Here is a 24,246-nt window from a genome sequence, read left to right as displayed (position 1 = left end):
AACGTATCAGCCATGGAGATATCTGTAATATGATAGCAAAAATAATGTCTTGTATCGGTGCACCTCAGTGTCAACTCGATGAAGGCCGGCCGTGAAAACATTGATGACAAAAAAGTCAATGCACAAGAATTTATTTACTTCCTTCAGAACACTATACAACAGAACAAGTTTATCGATCAGAATTACAGGTATTATAGTTCAGAACAAAACCCAGGTGCGAAATTATGCAGTATTGATCATGACAAATTCTTCATGATTGTCAAAGCGTTCCCGCATTTCCTTCGCTTTTCAAGATTTTTGCAGAGATAACTTCAGTCAAATAAAGGAATTAAAATATTGGGAATTCCGCGATTAAAATTCTAACTACCAAAAGTGTAACTTAAAGTTAAATGAATTTCGAGGACTGTGGAACTCTGCTAATTTCTTTGTTTGTTTACAAAACACGTTTAACTGGGTCAAAATCTTTTTCAATCAATTCCGCGCGAGGTTTCAGGGTTTGTCGCGGGATTTTCGAGATAGGCGGTTTTCCCCTCATACAAGTTATAACTGCAAAACTAGCGAGGGAGGATTTCCAGCAGCGCAAAAGCGATGAAACTGCACATTAGCAAACTGTAGCGAGATAATTAAATACGATCAAGAAACGCCATTTCAATGCTAATGATAAACAAACTGCCTTTCTCTCACTGCGTTGGGTTCATTCAATTCCAAGGCAGCCTTTCAAATAATACGAATCATAATACAAGATCAGACTCTAATTGGAAAAAGTCACGACCGAAAATTAGTGTAAAATTTTCAAAATTCAGTTACCCGTCCAAGCTAGTTTTACTGTACTCATTTGCTCCGTTAATAAGCTTTAAGGAATGCTAAGACAAGAGCATTTTGCACGTAAACAACAGATTCTTTACGTGCTAAACAATAATTGTCACTGCGCGCTTTTGATGCGATTGTTGCACAAGATGGTGAAGCTAAGCCCAGAGCATTCCGCATGCTCACAAGCCTTCAAATAACAACAAATCTCCAACAAACTCGCAGCTTCTTAACGGCAAATCTTATTTACTCACATCAATATCGATGACAAATTCCGAATCGTCCAAAAGCTCCACCACACATCGGATTTGGTTCGGGGTAGTTTTCCCGGTTCGTGCCAACTCGGAACCCCGCACGCTGTATATACCGCTCTGCGAACCGAGGGATGTCGGCCGAAATTTCCTCGACATTGAGGCGTACGATGTACCAAACGTCTCTCACATAAGTCACAGTGGTCTGCCCTTCAAAACAAAGGCAATCGACCTTCAGAGGTTATAAACAAACTCAACGATATTTCGCTGTTTTTTGGTGGTAGAAAATTTGTAAAATGATTAGTGGATCTACACACGTCACGTGGTACTATTTGGCAGTGATGACTGCAGGCTCACGTGTTTGTGTAGATTTCAAAATGGCGGCGACACCTCGAGACTCCTCAAGATTTGCTGGCTTGAAAACCGTCAGCGAAAAGTTCTCTCAGCCTGAAGTAGATGCCGAAGGAAGAGTTAGAAAGGTTTGTATCGAAATGACCACGTTGTTTAGTGGAAAAACTGAAAACGCTTCCTGTATGGTTGGACTTGTTGGCCAGAAGTTCTTTTGGTATTTCCGGGGGCTATAAAAATTAAACAGATGCAACCTTTTCGAGAGCTCGCCCACACAAATATCCTGTCATTGGACAATATTATTTGTTTTGGTGGGGATAATGGTTACTACGTGACCGGAAGTATTTCTGTGTACTTTTTGGAAAGTTCCATTTTCTAGGTGTTATTTCGAATTATTCTGCCGCCGACCTCTCAAAACAAACTCCTTGATTAGCTTTTGTCTATACCTTGAATCTGTTTAATGTGTTTGTATTAATGCCGTCCGTTGATTCAATTCTCCTTAAGGAAGTTGTCGCTTGTAATTTACGCATATTATGCAAAGATGACTAAAAAATTCCCTGTTTGACCCCTCCCCCCAGTTTTCACTGAGTCATTACTTGTAAGAACAGTAATTGTTTTAGGCTTTTTTGCAGACACATCTTATCAGTGGTATGAGTTTGTATTCAGTCGCACATGAAGCAGGCTTTCCAGGCACATGTGTGTGAACACATCTCACTTTTAGGCGCACTATCAAAAATCTACATGTAGTCAGATAAAGTTATGCTCCCAGCTGGCCATACACTTTTAGCCTTGTGGGGGATGAGGGTTCACACATTGTACCCTCGCAGATAATGCTTTCATAACATTATTTCCAATAAAGATTGAGACCCGAGAAGATGAGGAGCAAAACGTTAAGATGTCTGAAACTGTTGAGCTTCTACTGGCTGCTGGATATTTCAGAGCAAGAATTAAGGGATTGTCACCATTTGATAAGGTACCTGGTTGATTTATTGCATATTCATAAATCGTCCCACATGATTTAGATGTTAGATATGAACTTGCCATGGCTGTTAATATTTTGAATTCAATGTTGTTTTCATGTATTTGTTCTGATTGTTCTATTCCCCAGTCAGGAAGATAAGATAAGATAAGAACTTTATTTCAGGTGACACTCCACTTAGCTAAAAGGTACTTTACAGGAAGCCCACAAATAAACAGATAAAATTACAAAAACAAAAAGAAAGATAAAAATTAGCTAACAATGGAGATGATGTGCTACAAAAAGTTTTTTTTGTGAAATGAATGTTACATTATATTTTAAGCCTGGTTAACAGATGATAGATGTACTTAATTTTCAGGTATTGACCGAGGTATACTTGGAAAAAGAAAAATCCAAGTTTTCCCAGGAATCAAACCTATGACCTTCTGACTTACTAGTTTGGATCCCATACCACTGAGTTAGGAGACTCGTGGGAGCTAAGGCCAAATGTTAAATTACTGCAGGTTTATCTGACAAACATCCTGCATACTGGTAGAATTTACCATGCGTTGACGTTCAAATCCTACAGTGTAGCAGCTTGCAGGATGTTTCTCACATGAACCTAGTTTAATGGCCTTAGCTTCCTGGAGTCTCCTGTAGCTCAGTGGTAGAGCATCCGAACTAGTAATAATTTTTATTGGAAGGTCATAGGTTTGACTCGTCTTGTATGAACTCTGATTTTCTTTCCAAGTATGCTTGTTTCAATGACTGAAAAAAATACATCTATCAAAAAATGTTTTTGTTGTTATCTCCAAGGTTGTTGGTGGTATGACTTGGTGCATTTCAGTCTGCGACTTTGATATTGATGTTGATCTACTGTTCCAAGAAAATTCAACTATTGGGCAGAAGATGTAAGTGACAAAAGCATAAATTATTCTAGAATCTGGTTTCTAAGGACCCAATACTCCCTCATTTGGAGGTTTTAGAGGACCTAAATGTGCGAGTTGACTGTAGTGCAAATTTTAGACATATGCACACTGTACTAAATATGTTTTTCTCTATGGTTATATTATCCCTGTAAAAGTTAGCAGTTTACACTGCATTTTCTTATAATAATAATTATACACAGCTGCAAAAAAAAAAAATAATAAGAAAGAAAGAAAGGATAGTAATAACAGAAACAATGCCCTGCAAATTACATACATCAAGGAATGATCTTGTCTAATGCTTGGTGTGGATTTTGATTTCTTCTCCAGAGCTTTGACAGAGAAGATTGTTGCAGTTCTGCCCCGCATGAAATGTCCTCATCGTCTGGAACCTCACCAAATTCAAGGCTTGGATTTCATCAATATTTTCCCAGTAATACAGGTAACAAAATAATAGTTCCTCCTGTTTGATGGAGGGATAAAGTCCCTTCTACAGTCAACTGTCTCATAATGGCTGTGTAAGGTTCAACATCAACATTCATACAGTATTACCTCAAATTTTCTCCACATTTTTCTTATGGGAGTAGATGTAAGGATATAGTTAAACACCAGGACATTTCGTCGTTGGTAATCATGTCCTCATAACGTGTTTGCTCACTCAAGTGGTGACAATATAAGGAGAAAAAGATGTTGGCCACTGTTAGGGCTTTAAGGGTTAAGATAGACACTAGTCAAGACTGCTTATGATCTGTTTCTTTCTCAAATTTTCTTTTGTGGTATTGAAACAATTACAGGGTGAGAAATATACAATAAGATGCAGAGGATTGGGACCAGACAAGGGAGGGGCTCCAATCCCTTTTCATTCAACCCCCCAGCTTTTGTGATTGGACTCGGCTGATTTAATACTCAGCTAACCCCAAGAGAACAGGGGAGTTGCAAGTCAGTGTAGATGAACACCTCACTAAATCAACACCTTAATTTGAGCCCTGCCATTACTGATTCTTTTCAAGATGGCCACCTCTCTAATAATGGGGACAGTATGTGTAGTTGTTGCTGGACTCGATGCTGTCTGTCATAAGACTAATTTACAGGTACTGATTAATTGGTCTGATTAGGCTGAATTTGACAAATAAAATGAGTGAATGAATGAAAATCTACCCAATTTATAAAGCTCCTTGGCAGTGCTATAGTTTTTTTTAATCAGGTCGATTAGAGAAATTGTTACTATTTGTAAGTTCATGATTTCAAACGTCTTTTTACAGTGGCTGGTGAAGAAAGCAATTGAGAGAAAAGAAGAAATGGGGGATTATATTCGGGAGTTTTCAGTGTCACAGTTTAACAAATATCACTCAACTCCACAGGTATGTACAGTATAATGGCCAGTCTCTATGAGTATCATCATCATAGATAGTGCATTATCATATTACTTAATTGGACAACACAGCACACACTTTCCTTGCAAAGCCACTTCCAGTTTCCAAATATGAGGATGATATTTAACAATTATTCCATGAGCATGCATTGGATATGAGATGATAGATAGCCAACGAGGCACGTAGCGCCTAGTTGGCTATAATCATCTCATATCCAACAAGCACAAGTGGAATAATAATAATTTTTAATTATTATAAATAATTAAAAGCAATCAAGAAATATTGCTAGATCTTGCTGATTTCACTTTGCAAGAACAATAATAATTATTGTTATTAGAAGACAATTTAATGGTCTCTATTTCTCGGGCATAGTATAATGGCTCAAAAACCATCGCCGCTAAGCCAATCAAATTGCTTGAATTACATTATACAATGATCCAGTTTTTAGTAGAGTACATTAGCAAGAGTGGTGTGTTAGTCTCTACGTCTAAAATAAATGTCGCCCTCTATAATACATGTACATCTTGAAACAGTTTTATCTCTTCATAGCTCAATTTTGACTTCCATGCAAAACAAAGGGAAAGTGAATTTTAGTTAGACCGCCTAGGCTAGTAATCATAATTACAGTTCCTGGACTCAACAGTAAGCAATTTAAAGATTAAATTTGCTTACTGAATGAGTTGGCCAGGATTGATACAGTACGTGATTGTGATTGTGGTTGAATTTTTTCTTTAGTTTTGAAATTTTCAAACCAGTTCCATTTACATTTTCCTTTGCCTCATACTCATTAACATAAGACATAGGAAATCAAAAATTATACTGATTTGAAAATTTTTAAACCAAAGAAAACTTTGGACCACAACAGATGCGAAAAAATTTAGATCTTCATCACGACACAATGACCCAATGCTCTTGTTTCATACACCATAAGGGAAATGACTGTTTTCCCACCCAGTCAATGTAAGTCACTTATAATTATGTCTCACAGCCTAAAATATGAAATCCTGTTTCAATTTGAAGGTTTTTTTATTTGCTAGATTATGTTACTTGAAAATGATTTTGTTCACATTCTGTTTTAGGATGATGAATTTGTCATTAAGAAGCCAAAATGTATCAATGGAATGGAAAGCCTTAAGGTTGGTTGAATTTGTTTTCAATGAGAATAGATTCTGCCACTGTTTTCAGTAATGAATATTTTGATGATTACATGGACATGTACCTTGTATGTGCTGCAGCAGCATGGATTGATTGGCTTCAAGCCCTACGCCATACCCCCACCCTGAAAGGTCAATATTAATGGCTTTCCTTTCCCGTTGCCAAAGCTTTTCTCCTGAACTTAGTAGCCTCAAAATTAACAAGACATGCTAATCATTATCCTTTTTATCAGTGTATGACTCTGTCACAAACATTGTGTCAGACACATTGCACCATCAAGTACAGCCAATATTCCATGGTCCACAGCTCACGATAGTCCAGTCCACAGTTCTTATTTTCTAACATTTATAAACATTGATTAATATGTTGCTGTTGCCCTGTTGAAGTAATAATTTATTTGAAATAATTTTTTCCTCCATGTTCATTGTTTGTTTTTTATCACAGGAAACCTACAAGCCACGTAGACAATACCGCAAACCAGAATCCACAAGTCAAACTGACGAAGAGACTAGGGTTAGAACTACTCTGCTGGAATATGGTTGGTGAGTTCAAAATTGTTCAAATTCACTAATGCTTGCAGAGCTATACGTTATGGAATGTTTGTTTCAATACATAAATTCTATCAGAGTCCCATAATGGTTTTACACAACCTCGTTCCCAGGGTCTCTCATCTTCCCGCCCCCTGGAGCAAGAGAGAAGAGAACCTGGTTTGGGCTGGTCACGTGTCTTCCAGATTTTAGCAGATTACAAATAAGCGGTTTGAGGGAGGGGCAGATAAGTGGGGAATCTGTCTCCACTTAGTCCACTGGCAAGCGTAGCTTGTCGGCAATCAAAACAAACTACACATGAAGCGCTTCGGACCGAATTATGTCAATGGGAGTATTCAGCAGACACCCAAAAATATCAGTAAATCAGAGTTCTTTCGAAACAGTGAAGTGTTGTCCCGAGAACTCATCGATCTCTATCATTTCCAAAGAATCGGCAACTGAAGAGATCAACAAGATTAGGATCGAAACCGCGGTCTTGTCTGACCACTGCTTAAAATGCCACAGAATTTACTAACGGCCGAAGGACTCGTAGCAGCCCTTGTCCAGGGCATCACAGAAGAATTGCCTAATCATTCTATGGCATAATCAAAACGCAGGAGGAAAATGCTAAGTTCCTGCAACACAAACCTCACAGTTACAGAGCGGAGCGGAGCGATAACAAAAACACAGCTGTATTATAAACTATTATAAACTAAAGCGGCCTTTAGCCCTCAATTTAATGCATTGCATAGCTTTCAAAGAAGCTACAATGCTAAAGAAAGGATCAAGAGACAAATAACAATGATAAGAAGCACAGCATCTTGCAACAAAAGCAAATAGCCGGGACCGGCAATACAGAAGCTACAAGATAAAGTATAATTATTACACGGTTCAAATCCTATCCTTACAAAGATAAAACAGAGGCTATACTGTCTCCAGACACACTGAAATAAGCCATATCAAGCCTGAACAAAAGGCCACAAACGGCATAAGAACGACAGTCGCTAAACAGAAATAACAAGAGGTCATATTGATAGAATGACCTTTGAGATCAAAATACAAAACATGCGACAGTTAAGCACATGGCTTTGTTCACCTGACTATTTCGCAAATCCTCCAAATCATAAAATTTAAAATCCAGCGCTAAAAGAAAATTTACATGGAGCACCACTCATTTCATAAATAAATGGGTGTTCTCTTAAAGACATAACCCGTGAGGGCAAAACTTTTCGATTTATGCAGGCCTGTCAACCCCATTATTAACGCAAAAATCGAGCAAACAAACAACTCGTCCCTGAGAAATTTTTTTGCTCTGTAAACACGTGACCAGCCCAAGCAAGGGTCTCTTCTCTCTCGCTCCAGGGGTCGGGAAGATGAGAGACCCTGGGAAGGAGGTTGGTTTTACATAGCCACCGTGATACAATAGCCTATGTACATGTAGCCTTCCACGCAGTCGTTTTTAGGGGACTCGTATTACCTCCTCCTCCTTTGTGCGGAGGAGGAAGAGGTAATAAGAGTCCCTAAAAAACAACTGCGTGGAAGGTTAATGTACATGTGGGTGTACTGCTAAAAGCTCCACAAATGTTGAAATTTACGGTGCTATATGCTTTGCTATTGGCCGAGGATTATTATTATTATTATTATTTTAAACAATATTTTATTTCAACATTTGCTCTAAGAGTAAAGAAGTGCTCATCAAGAGAGCTAATGCTGTTGACATTAATTTTAAAAAACTTCCATACCAACCTTATTTAGTTACCATACACATATATCTTATAAATTTTCACATGTGGCATCAGTTAATTATTACTGTTTTCACTTAAATTTTCAATTTGATTTTTACTCCACAGGCAGTATGGTTTTAGCAAGGAACAAAGAGATAAAGTGAGTTGCTTCTTGCAGAAAATAATGCATTAAATTATTATTCCTGGGAATGCAGATCCTGGCATTGAAAATAACAAAAATATATAAAACCTGCATGAAAATAAAAGGCATGGGCTGAGGTAATTTCTCGTCCTCGATCTTACTGAACTGGATTTTAAATATCGCTTCATTAGGAAAAGGAGCAAGCAGAAAAGAAGAAAGCTGCGGCAGCCGCTGTTCCTGGAAGAATGAGGACAGGATCAACTGGTGAAGATGATGAGTACGTAGTGGAACAGGTAAGGTGCACAGTGCTGTCAGTATTAGGGCTAATGGCTGGGGATTTTCTCTCTGGCTATAAAAAGTTTGATCCATGGTTACATTACATTGAATTTTCACTGGCCAACTCAGAAACATTGGAGGCAGCAGCTGGGCTGGAGGGGAGAGGAAGGGATGGGTGTGGTGTTGTTAGTGAGGGGTTGTAATATTTATTGTCCCCCAAAAAAATCTCCCAGCTTTATGCTCTTAAGTAGAAATGGCAGTTTTAAAGTTCGACACACGAAAAAGTAATGTTGCACAACCAGCCCAAGTGGCCCACATGGCCGGAGCTTCACCCTGTTTTTGTAGCATGAAGCAACTACGAGTATTGCTACTCCCCCCTGGATGTTATGCTAACTAGTTTATCATAGGATACCCAGTATGAAGTGACTAAGAGTGTTGCTACTCCCCCCTGGATGGGATGCTAGTCCACCACAGGATACCCAGCATGGAGTGACCTGGAGTATTGCTACTCCCCCCTGGATAGGATTCTAGTGCATCACAGGATGCCCAGCATGAAGTGACTAGGAGTATCGCTACTCCCCCCTGGATGAAATGCTAGTCCATCAAAGGGGTTATTTTCAGCAGTATGTTGCCGGTACCCATTTATACACCTGAGTGAAGAGAGACAATGTGGAGCAAAGTTTCTTGGTTAAGGAAACAGCACAGTAATGCAGAGACCAACCTAGCTTAGACCCACTGATCCTCCGATCTTCCGCCGCATTAACCACTAGACCACCACGACTCCCAAACTTTTGCACATACCATCACATTATTCGTACATCAACAATGTTGCACGGTTTCTTTGTTGCAGAAACGTCTGAAATCATTGCTGAAAGGAATGTCCATCATGGAGGGAAAAGAGGTGAGATGGCAAATTTATATTTTTGCATAGCACTTGTTGTTTTGGCTACTGAAAACTAACCGCTTGAAATCAACTTTTCAGGGAGCCCTGTCATCAAGTACTGTTGGCTCCATTGTGGGACTTCAGTCAGAAGAGATCTCACAGATTGCGTCGGAGTATGCAGAAAGGGTACGTACAGTGTATGTGTGTGTTTATCGCAACAAAATGCAGTTCCTAGAGAGACGCCTATGGGGGCAAAATTAATGGAAACTGGGATTCACTTATTTGGGGGAAAATGAGAGTGAGGCCCTGAAGGGACTTGTGTGTCCACACTAACCTGGATAAAGATTATTACATGTAAATAATATTTATTCTTGAAAACTGTGCTTTCGCCCATATAGCTCTTTTCAGTGTGACATGTACGTCCATAGCAGAGAGCAGCGACTGTCTTTCGACATGCTAGATAAACAACTGAAAATTTCCATTTATTTGCAAATGAAACAACAAATTTACTACAACTGCTTACCTAAAATAGCCGATTAATGTGTTAACTTGATAACTTTGCACGGCTCTGACAGGAAAATTCAAACTATTTGACCGCTTTTGGTCCGCTCTATTCCATAACTTCTGGTAGAATTCGGCCTTTTTTGTTCAAAAGGTGTTAAATTTCAAAAGCCTCAATTTATCGATTTTGAATTGACTTCTTGATATTCTCCCACGTCAGTCTGAAGATAAATAAACCATCTTCATTGCAGAAAGTCGAGTTTATTTTATTTTTATTTTATTAGCTTCGCCTATAACATGATACAGAAAAATAAAGGAATAAGTATATGCTAAAATAAGGAATAATAAATGCTAACATCAGGCAGGGATATCACAACAGCGGTTAGCCAATGACAGTGGTCCCAGAGATTAAATATGGCGGTTAAAAACAACAACGAAGATGGACAAACACATTACGTGAAACGTTACATGATGGACAGATAGTTTTCCAGGATCGTGGATCCTCTGGGTCGTAGTTATGTTCTAAGGCGTCTACATAATACTTGTACATGATGGATTTGAATTGACTGATCTGAAGGTTGCATGAAAGTCGAAGGTCATTTGCTAAGGTATTCAGATTCTAATGGTTCTATTGAAAAAAAATCTCTGAGAAGTGACAGTATTACATTTCTTTGAAATACAGTGAGTAACATTACGGTTGCTGTTAGATCTGGTAGTGCGAGTGACTAAGACTTGAGGGAGAGCAGAAGGACTAACTTTAAGTATGCACGTTACAACCGTAAATAAATTAGTTGTGCTTACATTTAAGACGGAAGGCCAAACAGGAGCAAAAAAAATTCCCTTTTTCAAATAATTTGTACGGTGTATTGTTCACATGAACTTTGTCAAACGTTTAGCAGGATAACCACAAGTTTAAATCGTAGTTCTGTAGTCCTCTTGTCAGTTCATTTACAAAACAAAACTAACCAAACAACTAACTCTTGTAGCAAGCTGAGCTACAGGAGAATTTGGAGGCGCGAGGAGAGCGCATGGGTGGAGCACAGACGCACAAGAGAATGGTGGCATCACTGGAAAAACAAATCGCTGTACAGGAGAAGAAACTGGAACAGGTAAGTTGATTGTAAGTTTCAAGGTAAAACACAGCTGCCTTTTGCCCTTTTTTTTTCGGTTGTTCAACGTTGAACCTTTTTGGCCCTTTTCCTTTCATCAATGTTATACTCCGTAATGTCATTTGGTGCGTAAAGAATCGGAGAAACAAAACTGAGATTTAGTGGCATCTGCTGAAGGAGCAAAAACTATCTCAAATCTGTCACTTTGGGATCTTAAACGTGGTTGGAGTTCAAGAGACCCGATGCCCAGGTACAACTAGGAGACTCGGGAGAACTAGGCCTGCATTCAATTAGGTTCAAATCCTAGCAGTATGCAGGATGTTTGTCCCATGAACCTAGTTTAATGGCCTTAGCTCCCACGAGTCTCCTGTAGCTCAGTGGTAGAGCATCCGAACTAGTAATAGACCTTTCTCCAAAATGGCGGCAACAGATTTGAATGAGTCAAAATTGAACTGAATGAAAAACTGATACCAGCACTGGAAAGAGCACCTTTACTTAGTAACCTAGCAAAGTTTCAGCATATTAGGTGTTATATCAGCTTAGGAAATGTAAGATGAAATTTGACAAATGTACAGACGTTTGTATGACTGAGGGTATACGTCATGACCCCAGTCATACAAACGTCTGTAAATTTTTCATTTTTCAACTTACATTTTCTCAGCTGATATTACACCTGATATGCTGAAACTTTGCAGGGTTACTAAAGTAAAAGTGCTCTTTCTAGTGCTGGTATACGTTTTTAATTTTAACTTATTTGAATTTTCTGCGGCCATTTTGGAGAAGGGTCTATTGGAAGGTCATAAGTTTGACTCCTGTCAGGAGAACTTGGCTTTCCTTTTGCCGAGTATGCCTGTGTCACAGACTGAATAATCATTCTTCTGCATTTAAAACATACCATTGCACATTGCATTTTTCCATGGCACCCCCCCCCCCCCCCCGTCCAAGAAAAAAAAGGTGTCAAAGAATTTGTCAGGAACTGGGAGCGTCATATAACTAACTTAAAAATGTCTTATTTTCACAGGTACAAGAGAAGCATAACAAACTTCAGGAAACCTTATCTCAGGCTGAGGAACAACTGTCTCAGGTGAAATAAAAAACTTGAAAATTTGATGTTATGGCATTTATGCTATTACTGTCGTAAACTGAAATGTACTAAAGATGTACAGAAAAACTCACAGTCATGTTCTGACATTTGCAATGCACGCGGAAGTAAAATTTTGAATTACCAGGAACTGGAAGGCGAAAATATAATTAACATAGCTTTGGAGTAGAAGCCTAGGCTTTGTTGGATTTTAGTGGGATTTTGTTCCGCGCTAGCGAAAAGAGAATTCATTTGGCGAAACTTTTGATTTTAAATACAGCTTTGTTTGTTTGTTATCGGATTTTCTGCTGGATTCTCTATCGCGCAACCGAAAAGAAAATTGACTAAACTTCCGAGTTCATAAACGGCTTTTTGATTTACGGGGGATTTTCTTCGAACTTTACGGTTTTCGTAACAGGCATGCATGCGTTTTTCACACTCCCGAAAACATTTCGGACACGAAAAACAATTTTACATACACAAAATTTATTACCAAAAATTCAATTTTTGATAATTTGGAAAGCAAAAACATTTTAAGTTTTCCAAGATCAAGAAACACATTGAGTTAGTTTGTATACGAAAAATAACCAACAACCTGTAGAAAATGGATAAGAAAAATACCTTTCGGGCCCAAAACCTCTTTGGGAGCTTTAAGAAACGCACGCCTGTATGCTATTTATTCTGGGGGTCATCCGAACGGAAGGGATTCGGATTGTGAACTTATTAAGGACGGTGCCTACTATTGTTACTGCGCATATGTTCTGCGCATCCCGTGATACTAGGGTTTCCCGTGGGTGGTGGCTACTAATACAGGATATTTTTGTGCGGTTTAAAACTATGCGGAGAAAGCAGAACTTAGCAAGTGCTTTTGGTATCCAAACAGAAAATTGGGGGTAACCATGCATTTTTCAGAGATAATAAAGCTCCAATTTGAAAAAAAAAGGCCATACATTGCTTTCTATTTTACTGTTTTTTTAGAATAATTGTTGCTTAATAGGCCATTTTCATGATGGCGTCATTTGACTACAACTACCAAAATTCATTTTCAAATTCAAGTTTTGTAATCCCAGTGGAGAGCAAAGAACAATAGCTCTAATTAGCATGAGAAAACAAAAAACTGAAGGATTCTGGTAGTCGTAGTCAAATGACGCCATAGTGAAAATGTCCTATTATCCCTAAAAAATGCATGGTTACCTCCAATTCCATAGCGCTTGCAAGTCATAAACCACATAAAAATACTTCGGTGTTAGTAGGCACCGTCCTTAAAGGAGTTGTTGGTTTGAAGTAACCAAGCTTTTGATGCGTATTTTAGGTTGTTTCTCGTGGTGAAAGGATCAGTGAAGAAATGGAAAAATTAAATGAAATGGAGAGTGGAGAAAATGCTAGGTATGTTCACAGCAAAAGAGAAAGACAGAAACAGAAAGCCACACACGATTATCTTGTAAATAAGAACTACAAGGAATTAATAAATGTGGTATTTGCAACGTTTAGAGCGGTTTTCAATTGATTGGTTAACAAAACTCGCACCACTTTCTCAACCAATGGGAAACAAAACCAAAACCAATCGTGTTTTCGCCGCACGCGTTTCCCCGCGCTTGGCGCCAGTCACATGTATTTGCTTCGAATTCTGATTGGCTCGTTGAAACCGCTCTATGTTTTGCAACATGTTTATGATTGTTCATTTGTTCAACATAACTTACTTTGGTGGTCAGTACATCGCATAAGCCGCTTGACCTCGCTAATCTTTGCTGTTGTTTGATTTGTTCCTCTCTATATGCATTCGAAAAAACAAATACAAGGATCAAACATTTTGATCTTTTCCCTTGCGCTTGTATGGGCTTTTGTGTTTTATAGGCTTGCGTTTGTCCTGTAGCTGCACGTGCGATATTTTGCACGGGCGCATGATTTTTCGATAAATAAGCACCTCGCCAGTGCGCAGTAAAATTCCCGTCGTAGGTATCTTCTCTCGCATAGACGAAAAGTCACTGAAGTGATAAAGAAAATAATGACAACTAAAGAGTTTTCACGTCACCTGTGTTAGCTTGAGATCGCTTAACAGATATTTACGTGTCTAAGGAGAGGAGAGTTTCAGCTGAAAACGTAAAAAAATGAAAACTTGAGCAGAGTCAAGCTCCGGAACGCATCAGAGTTTGCCACATACTTGTTATCTCTTGTGAATCCATTTTTTAGATGTGTTTTGCCTTCCACTTTATAGCATTCTTCAAAAGCTTCGTTCAATCGTGGCCATGAATGAAAATCTGAAGAAACAAGAGCAGCAGTTCAGGGCACACTGCAAGGTAAACAACGCACGCTGGATAAATTTACCTTAGGTTTCAATAATAAACTACACGCATTTTAGTCTTGTGAACAGTTTCATTCATTCATTCATTCATTCATTCATTCACTCACACACTCACTCACGCACGTAAGCACGCACTCACTCGCGCACGCACGCACTCGCTCACTCGTTCATTCGTTCGTTTATTTATTTATTTATTTATTTATTTATTTATTTATTTATTTATTTATTTATTTATTTATTTATTCATTCATTCATTTTACACATTTATTTTTTAGGAAGAAATGGCTCGTTTGCAAGGGAACATAGAAAAACTAAAGGCCCAAGGTTCTGAGGACGACAGCGATGAGAAGGTTAGCTTGTATAAACATGGACTCTCCGGGTGAAACGCAAAAGTGTGTTTCACGCTGACCGACTGTCCAATTAGAATTTGAGTATGGGTTCCAGAAAACCAATTCAAGTTCGCTCGTGGACAGACTTTAATTGGGTTACCCGATAATGGCGCTTTCAATTTAACCAAAATGTTGAGTTTGAATTTCGGAACTTTTCTTGTGAATTAACGGCTTTGTCTATCCGAGGGAGGAGCCAAGCTTGCAGGTGAAGATTAATAACGACAACAAAAAAAAGAGGAAGAAAAAGGAGAAAAGGAAACGAAACAAACCCGTGATGGCACAAGAAGCCAATAAAATGGATGTTGCTTTACCACTCTTTTGTGACACTGTAGACAGTTTTTGTTGAGGAAATTGAGATAATCGAGTAAAAGAGATAATTTTGACTTCGTTCCAATAACAGTGGTCCAAAATTCGCACCACCTCGTCAACCTGTTTCATCACCAATTTTGACCTGTCACCCCAGTGCGTAAATTTCCGTTAAATGGAACATGGCTTATCTCCAACCGAATTTCCATTAGGGGATTTGGTTTTGGGGCGTTCATTTACATAAACTGTGGATCAACCAGTTGGCTTACGCAAATGGTAAACAAACTCGGTTTCTAAAAGTAACTATGTGAATTAATCAAAAGTGCACACACTTGCTATTTTTCAGGTGTGATAAATTGTTGTAGCCCAACAAAATTGTTGCTTGTAGTTGTTAGGTCTTGTTTAGTTATATTTGCAGTTTGCTTCATATGCCTTGATTTCTAGTGATTCAATTTTTGTTTGTTTGTTTTAATCTGATACTGTATTTTTCTTTTGCAGGAGAGATTAGAGTTGATTGGTAAACAATTCGAAGCGGACAAAGCGAAACTCGAGAAAATCAGGCTTTTGCTGGTATGTTAAAAAAAACATACCTATACATACATATCGAAAGGTCAAACCTATGACCTTTTGATTACTTGTTTGGATGCTCTACCACTGAGCTACAGGAGACTCGTGGGAGCTAAGACCATTCTAGGTTCATGGGACAAACATCCTGCATACTGCTAGGATTTGAATGTCGAAAGTTAGAGGGTTATGTAAAAGGAGCGATGTTGTTTTTCAAGTCTGGTGAATGAACGATAGAGGTATTTTTCAGCCAGTTTGACAGGCATACTCGAGAAAAGAACATGATTTCTCCCAGCAAGAGTCGAGGCTATGACCTTTTGTTTGCAAAATCAAAATTGTGGTGTGTTTTTCACCAGGCTCGAAAGAACCGCGAGATTTCTTCGCTCCAAAGGAAGATGGACGAGATACCATCGCGTGCGGAACTCACACAGTACCAGAGAAGATTTGTGGAGTTGTACAATCATGGTTTGTAGAGCAAACGTAATTAAGCTTGCTGTTAAACCTAACTAGATTAACATTGTCATGGAAAAGAGTAGACTATGGCCCTTTACGAGGCCAGATATGTCGCCTTTGCGTGTATTTCGGCAAGACACATGTTAAATTGATACGCGAAGTTAACTATTGTAAATGGAACAAAATTGTTGTTTTTAAATTTTTCTTTTCTAAGACTCGTCTTAGCTAAGACGAGAATTGTGAGAACAGGACCTCGAGTATTTCTTAATTGAGTTGCGCAATACATAAATGGGTCATAATTCGGAAGACCACTTCTTATATTCGGCAAGACCTCGTATAGATGGAATAATGACTTATTTATGGAGGTGTTCGTTTGGATTTAACTATCATGTTCATCCCCACCTTGGTCCCAATCCTTCTTTGCCATCCTCTGCAAAACAACGTGAAACGACCAAATTGAAGTTTACGGGAAACATGAACGTGCGTCGGATAATATTTATTTCTCTCATTGAATTAGAACAGCGTCCTTACGATTTCTGTTCCTGGTAGTTCGGTCACATTATGCAAACTCAACGAGTTTGAGTAATCGTGAAAGTAGCATGCATAAGGTATGCGGCGAATTTATTTCGTAGTGTCGTAATGGTTACAGTTGCCGTAGCAGTTGGTTAAGGTTCCTAGAACCACACGCGGTGAAGCCACTAACACCTCTGTTATTTTAAATCACTCAAAAATTTCTCTTCTTTTATTTTCAGTGGCGGGAACTCATAAGGAAACTAAACAGTTTTTCACTTTGTACAACACTTTGGATGACACCAAACTGTACTTAGGAAAAGAGGTGAGTTATTCCACAGGTCGGAGCTTGTGGATCCTTTGTGGCGACTAGATTTCTTTCTCCTAATCCATCGCTAGCTCTCCACACTCCACCCTTCACGACGTGGTTTTAACCCCAACTGCAATCCGGCGTGTTTTCGGTCCATACCTTGTTATGTAACTAATAATTTTGTTTTGCTTGCGCCTGCAAAAGTCGATCACGCGGCGGATTTCACCCCTGCAAATGTGCCCTTCTCTCCTCTTCCCTTCTCTTTGCCTTTGTATGTAAATTTTCAGTGTAAATGTACTTTGTTTATCCACGGAGCACCTAAGTATTCTCACGACCTCGTTCAATGTGTCCGTGCGTTCCATGTGGAATTGGAATTTGGAAATGTTGGTTTTTGAGGAGAGGGTAAACGTAAGTACCCGAGGAAAAACCTCTCGGAGCAAAGACAAGAACCAACAACAAACTCAACCCACATATGACACCGAGTCCGGGAATCGAACCCGGGCCACATTGGTAGGAGACGAGTGCTCTCGCCGCGCTTTCCCTGCCCCCCCCCCCAGTACTCGAAGGCTAGTTACATCCGACGTCTAGATGAACGATTGACCCATGGCCAGCTTGTAAGATCACCCTTATGCAGCCTGTCCCTTAACTGAATCCTTGACCACTGGAACTTACGTTTAACACGCCAACCACTCAACAGACCACGTCAGTTTCCTACCCTTGAAACATAGCTCATCAATTAAATGTCAGTTACTGGTAAGATGAGTATTCTGTTTCTGTTTTTTGTACAGGTCAACTTATTGAACTCCATCCACGATAACTTTGAACAGTAAGTCTGCTTAGTTTTATGCCTATCATTGTATTTAATAAAATATCTATTGATCATTGCATCAGGGGTCTGTAAAGTTTGGAATCACGTGATTTTATGTGACTCCTTGTATCGTCGCAGAATACAGAATTAAAATTATAGATGTAATTTTTCACTGAGTGACACGGGCATACTCAGAAAAAAGAAATCCGAGTGCTCCTATCAGGAGTCGAACCTAAGACCTTCCGATTACTAGTTAGGATGCTGTATCACTGAACTACAGGAGATTCGTGGGAGCTAAGGCCATTAAACTAGGTTCATGGGAGAAACGTCCTGTATACTGCTAGGATTGGAATGTCGATGCGTGGTATTTGTGAAAAATTATGAGTTTCCATGTTCTCAGACGTCATCTATGGGATGGGCCAGGCATAATTTAGCGTTGGGTGACGTCATTGCGGAGCTTATCGTTTTAACAAATTGCAGCTTTGCATTTTAACCAATCACTATTCAGACCCAGTCCTCGGTATTTTACTCTACCCGCTTCGATTAGCTTTCGCTACGCGCGGTCCAGTGTATTTAGTAAAAGAAGTTGCGTTTCTCTGCATTTATACATTTAATTTACTTTTTAAAATTAAATGAACACTTACTGATGAAATAATAATAAAGGAAAGATAATAATTTCTTTGATTTCTTTCGGTACAAAGAAAAGCATCGTTATTCTGTTTTCACTATTTATGTTTTCCTTAGAGCCATGTCAACGCCCACAAACAAAGAGCAATTCCTGAAGCAGTTTGACAGCATTGTGAAAGGAATTGTCGACAACAAGGACAGGGTAAGTTAAGCTTTTTTAAAAAAACATTTGAGATTCTAACCTGCATGGATGGAATCACGTCCTAGAACGCGAAATCTAGGAAAACTGCGGAAAGCAAAGCGAATGTATTTAGTGTGGTACGAAAAGAGAGAAAAGCGAGCGAAATGAGGGCACTGAAACGACGTTTAAGCAAGAGAAGAAATTGCGATTTTGTTAATAAACAGTTTGAACTTTCGCTACTTTTTGAAACCGCAGGATCGAAAAATATTCACGACCCCAAAAAATTAACTGAGTGACAATTTGAAGTTTTAGCCTGCGTAGCAGGTGTAATCAGGGGAGGGGGAGGGGGGTGGGGAAACGAGAAAAAGTGAGAGGAAAACGGAGGACTCCCCAGTACCCCCCTTTTTGTCTCAATTTTTTTGTCCCTCCTACCCCCAACCCCTCCTCCTCCCCCTCCTCAATTACGCCTGTTGCACAGGCTCGAACTTTGCGACTTTTTGTGTTGGCCTTGCAATTGTACGGTCAAGCAAAAAGGAAAAAAACTGACACAAACCGCCATGATTTTGTTACAATTCTCCCTCAGTGCTGTTGTTTGATTTTGAAGAGAAACGATTTTCATCCTACGTTTTCTGGTGTTGTGCTTTAATCTGTTGTTGGTAAAGTGTCCTTAGAAGTAACAACCCCAGATTGATTTTCCTTTTATTTTGATTTCTTTTTAGATTGAGAAGAAGAAAGCTGTTGAGAAACAAAGGAGGGACGCCTTAAACCAGAAATACCTTGATATTGTAGAGCAAGAGAGGTTGTATTACAAAATAGTCAAGGATTTCACCGAGGTAAGTTTGGCGGTTTGTTTGGTCTACAACTGGGCCAGTTTATTTTTCCAAACATATGGTGTTCTGTTCGTCGCGGGCGCCTGTTCCATGAAGACAAAGAACTTGCGTCGATGTGGAGATTAATTGTATTTATTGGGATTAATTCGTTTTCTGTAACTTCTTCACCTTTAACGCATACATGTAAACTGTTCCAACATTAATTCTCAACTGGTTAGCTCAATAATACAAACGTTTAACGTTGCTTCATCACAGGTTAGCTCAATCGTACTAAACGTTGCTTTTTTCAACAGGTTAACTTAATCTTGTAACTGGTTCAACTTGTTTCGCGACCGTCTAATCGTGCGATCATCACGCGACTTTAATTCAAATACAGTGCGCGCAACACAGCGCGTGGAGATAAAAAGGTCACGCTGTAAATGTTGATCGGAACACCCGAAAAACGAAGTCTTTTTTGTTTGCTCTGTAAACCTCGGTATTTTGTTTTATGATAACCCTGGTAAGCACTGCTGGATAAATAAAGGATGACCCTGGTAAGTACTGCTGGATAAATGAAACAATTTCTCCAGACGTGCAAACTGGTGGCAATTCTAAATTTCGTTTTGCAAATTATTCAAATTGGGCGTCCGCACGAGGATGGTCACATTTGAGGATTTCGTCTAGAGAAAAAAGTTATAACGGGGTGGTAGAACATAATAAGCAGTATCATAGGAGAGTTAAATGTTCCCTTAAAACTATGCGCATTATAATCGTTGCGTTATTTCTTGCAGGAATGCCACAAGAATGAGGTTCTTTTGTCCAAACTCAAGAGCTTAAGGATCTCTTAGATATGAAGACTTTTTAGCTAACATTAAAACTAATTCAAATTTTTTTGCTCTCAGTGATAAACTGGTGGTCTAAAATGATTTTCTGAATCAAATGTACGTGAATTTTACAGTGAAAGAGTAAAGTGAAGACCTTGTAGTATCGTCTGTGTTCTGCGTATGATTTCTCTAGACACGTGATTGGAATCAATCATTAATAATTGAAATTTATCATTAATAAGGCGAAAGAGCGGTTTGCAATTCACGGGCCTCTTAAGGCCCGGTTCAGACGCCGTACTTCGCATGAGCCGAATCGAATTCGAATTTAGACCGACCCAAATTATTAATCCCGGCTGAATTGATTCAGACGCCGAACTTAATTCAGCTGAAATTAATACACTGAAGCATATTATGACTGATGAAAATTGTAGATTTGTAATAATTTCTGAATTTGATTCGACTCATGTGAAGTATGGCGTCTGAATCAAAGCCGGTCCACAGTCGTTATTCCCGGCTGAGCCAGGCGGGAAAAATAGCTGAGCCGATCCGAATTAGATCGGCCGTTCTGAATTGACTCAGACGCCGTACTTCACATGAACTTAATTCATTGAATTCGAATCGGCTCATGTGAAGTACGGCGTTTGAACCGGGCCTTAGAAATATTTAAATTCAACTTGATACCGAGGTCCAGAGAACACAAACAACAGAAACCAATTAGTAGGCTTATTTCGTTTCCTTTATTTGTGTTCTCTTGGGCTCATTGTCAAACTGAATTTTAATATACCGAAAGGAGTCTATTTGGTAATGAAAGCTTTGCTAGCTCCGTGACTGTCTATAAGAAAGCTCACTCCAGGCCCCAGTTGTTCAAAGGCCGGATAACTTTATCCAGTGGATAAGTCACTATCCGACAGTTTCATTCTGTGCAAAGACTTAAAGCAAATGATTAAACAAGATCGAACATTGCCTTTTTATTAAACAAATATTGTCTATGTTGATTTGTGCGCAATGGCTGTTTTCTGAATTTTTAAATTTTTTTTATTAACCGTCACAGATTTAAGGAAGAATTTATTTAACCATAAACCTTTTTGCTTTCTTTGCTAGCTTTATCACTATCTGTTAAATTGACACAAAGGGGTTTGCAAACAGTTCCAGCGAAACAACACCATGCATTTCGACCAAGTTTACCGGTAAAATCCTATTTACTCGGGCCGTTAGGCGGCAGGAGTTAAGGATTCGGTCGCATCATCAATTTTTTTTTTTTATTGTTTTTTGGTCGCGATGGGCCGAGAGGTAAGACTTCGGGGCACGAGTTATTGTCTTCGGTCTCGTTTTTTGTACTCGGGCGGCACGAGTAAAGTTTTCGGTCGCGTTATCAAATTCTTTGCGTTCTTTGTACTCGGGCCGTAAGACGCGGAGTTAGGTAATCGGGGAAGGGGAGGGTCCCAAACTCCCTCATTTTTTTTTGCTTCCTTAGCTCCCCCTCCCTTTCCCTGACGTATTCTGCGAGTCACTTTTCTTTCGAATCAAAACATTTAGCGTCGGTTGTGAAGCGTTCGTGAAAACAATCATCGCATCACATAAAAAACAAATACTCTCAAATGCAGTAACAACCCCAAACCAAAATCATGACCCGAGCTGCAACTGCAGGAAGAAAGCAGAATGTCCACTTGATGGTAAATGCCTCCAAGCGAACGACGGCAACAACAACAGAATCGTGGGACTGGCATCAAACTTTAAAGAAGGCCAAAGAACGATACCGAAACCACAACGCATTCTTCCGAAACGCCAACACACGCAATGCAACGGAACTATCTGAACAATCTGAACAATATATGGACCCTGACGGACGCAAACAAAACATTTCTAATTAAATGGAGAGTACTCAAAAAGTGCAATCCCTATAATAACACTAACAAGGAATATAACCTATGTCTTCACGAAAAGTTTATTTCCGTAGAAAAGATCTTAGTAGCCTGAACAAACGCAATGAATTACCAAGTTCAAGCCCCCACAGAAATAGATATGTACTCAAAACCTCTCGAATAACGTAAAGTAACCGTTTGTATTATGGCACGTAAATTGTATCACGCCACGAGCATCAGTATTTTATCGCCCAGCAAACGCCTGTTTTAAATCACCAGTTCGAATGATTTCACAAATCCATGCCCTCATATAAATAGATATGTACCAAAAACTTCCTGTATGATGTAACGTAACCGTTTGTATCATGGCACGTGACTTCTATCACGGCTAGTGGAATTGTATTTTATCGCCTAGCAACTGCTTTCTTTAAATCGCCAGTTATTATAGATTATTACAGATTACTTTATATAGCCAGCTTTTAAATCTTTACGGTCATTCCCGGGGTCATTCGATGGAGTTGCGTGATGAGTGTGGTCAGCTCCTGACCATACGAAACAGAGCTGTAGCAATAAAACGATGAATCACTTCTGAATCCTGAACTATTTTTTTCCTGAGTGTATATCTCTATATCTCTCGATTTTGGGGAGTTAGCGATGCTGGAAGTTATCACTGCAAAAAGATCGTAGGCTTAAGCACCACGCAGTCAAATATGGCCCGAGTATAAGCTGAAAATAGCCTCTTCTTTGAAGTGTTTCGCATCAAGAATCTCAGAAAGCAGCTAGAAGTCTATCCGAATTCCACAGGCTTTTAATCGTCATCCTCGCGTAAAATAAAACTGGTATATTTTTAGTTTCAATTTGACCTGTCAGTTTACATGTTTACAGGAAATTTTTATAGTCTGTCACTGGTTAGAGTGGAGTTGCAGCGTAGCCAGTACTAGATTTACTGTGTAAGGGGAATGGATTTCTGTTCAATAAGTGTGCATATTCGAGATCAGTGCCTAATTACTCGGGCCGTAAGGCGGACCGAGTTAAGGTTTCGGTAGCATTATCAAATTCTTTGTTTTTCTCTTTGGGGTCGCGATGGGCCGAGAGATAAGACTTCGGGCCACGAGTTATTGTTCTCGGTCTCGAGTTTTGTACTCGAGTGGCCAGAGTTAAGTTTTCGGTGGCGTTATCAAATTCTTCGCGTTCTTTGTACTCGGGCCGTGAGGCGCCGAGTTAAGTAATCGGGGAAGGGGAGGGGAGGGTCCCGAACTCCCTCATTTTTTTTCGCTTCCTAAGCTCCCCCTCCCTTTCCCCGATGTATTCTGCGAGTCACTATTCTTTCGAATTAAAAACATTTGGCGTCGGTTGTGAAGCGTTCGTGAACGTTTCCCTTAACGCAGAGAGGGTTCTGGAGTCGTTAGAACAAAAAAGTGAAGGCAATGATAGCTTGTCGAGTGGCGAAGAAAGCTAAAACGTAAGGATTTAAGCCCGTCGATAAAGCATAAGAGAAGAGGAGGTAGCTTGAACATGGTGCATTCCGTTTTATCTGATTAGCGAGGGTGACAGTTGTGCAAGAAATCATGAACCTTTAGAAGGTTTGTCGCACGAGTAGCACGTGCATGAATTTAACTCTGCATGATGTAGATGGTGGGTATCGAAAACGCGAATGCGACATTTTGCAGCTTTCTTCGGGACCCTCGCAAGACGCTGCAGAATGGCCAGAAAATTCAAAGAATTCCAAAGATTCGAATGCATACCTCACCGCAAGCAACGCGACTGTTTTACAGAAGGAGAATGGTCATGTCGAATCGAACGATCGATCGCAAGTGCACGCTGAGGAAGAAGGGAAAAGAGAGACAGTTTTTGACTAGCTTTGATTTGGGTGACCACAATAAGACTTAATTTTCCAATTTGACTTCATAGAGATGTAATCGGTGACGCGATCGCTATCGTGTCACACTCAGTCCTGCGATGACAATTCTCCTGTTTGATTCCTCCGCCGGAAAAATCGTGACCCCTCATGGGTTATCGCGCGGAGCATTTTTATTACGAAACGCGAAACAAGGCACGTGCAGAAAAATTGGCGGGCCAAGGAATACATCACGCACGACAAAATCATGCGAACGTACTTGCAATTTTGTCATCAGTTTTTGAATTTGTTCAAGAAGGAAACCGTTTTGTCAACAAACTTGTTTAATTTGTGCCCTAGCCTGCTCATAAAGCTTTGTTTGGCTAAATCATGTTTCATATCG

At 39.5% G+C, this 24,246-nt stretch overlaps 2 protein-coding genes across 2 annotated transcripts in view; one reads left to right on the top strand and one right to left on the bottom strand.

The window, feature by feature from the left end:
- LOC146474151 (tyrosine-protein phosphatase non-receptor type 4-like) overlaps positions 1-1,230 on the bottom strand; it is a 55,165-nt gene extending 53,935 nt beyond the window's left edge. The window contains exon 1 of the mRNA XM_085117446.1: positions 1,062-1,230. Coding sequence (XP_084973572.1) covers positions 1,062-1,217 — 156 coding nt within the window. The 5' untranslated portion in view covers positions 1,218-1,230. The remainder of the gene's footprint in view (positions 1-1,061) is intronic.
- A 27-nt stretch (positions 1,231-1,257) lies between these two features.
- LOC146474150 (coiled-coil domain-containing protein 93-like) lies at positions 1,258-20,307 on the top strand. The gene is made up of 23 exons (XM_085117447.1): positions 1,258-1,537; positions 2,266-2,379; positions 3,181-3,275; positions 3,621-3,732; positions 4,553-4,651; positions 5,743-5,799; positions 6,263-6,360; positions 8,196-8,229; positions 8,403-8,504; positions 9,338-9,388; positions 9,470-9,556; positions 10,858-10,980; positions 12,002-12,064; positions 13,374-13,447; positions 14,277-14,358; positions 14,639-14,713; positions 15,557-15,628; positions 15,979-16,087; positions 16,828-16,910; positions 17,684-17,721; positions 18,448-18,532; positions 19,231-19,344; positions 20,112-20,307. The coding sequence occupies exons 1-23, from the start codon at positions 1,355-1,357 to the stop codon at positions 20,166-20,168; spliced, it is 2,007 nt and encodes a 668-aa protein (XP_084973573.1). The 5' UTR covers positions 1,258-1,354; the 3' UTR covers positions 20,169-20,307.
- The last annotated feature ends 3,939 nt before the right edge of the window (positions 20,308-24,246 follow it).

The sequence above is a fragment of the Pavona decussata genome, unplaced genomic scaffold (genome assembly GCF_977016875.1).
Source record: "Pavona decussata unplaced genomic scaffold, jaPavDecu1.1 SCAFFOLD_91, whole genome shotgun sequence".
Lineage (NCBI taxonomy): Eukaryota > Metazoa > Cnidaria > Anthozoa > Scleractinia > Agariciidae > Pavona > Pavona decussata.
Note: the sequence above shows the minus strand (reverse complement) of the source record. Positions and strands in the feature narration are given on the sequence as shown.

What these genes read in the sequence shown, in the direction of transcription:
- LOC146474150 (XM_085117447.1), top strand. Translation starts at nt 1,355, where the DNA reads ATGATTAGTGGATCTACACACGTCACGTGGTACTATTTGGCAGTGATG. An exon ending in CCGAAGGAAGAGTTAGAAAG is followed by an intron (nt 1,538 to 2,265) that starts GTTTGTATCGAA and finishes TTTCCAATAAAG; the next exon opens with ATTGAGACCCGAGAAGATGA. An exon ending in AGGAGAAGAAACTGGAACAG is followed by an intron (nt 10,981 to 12,001) that starts GTAAGTTGATTG and finishes TTATTTTCACAG; the next exon opens with GTACAAGAGAAGCATAACAA.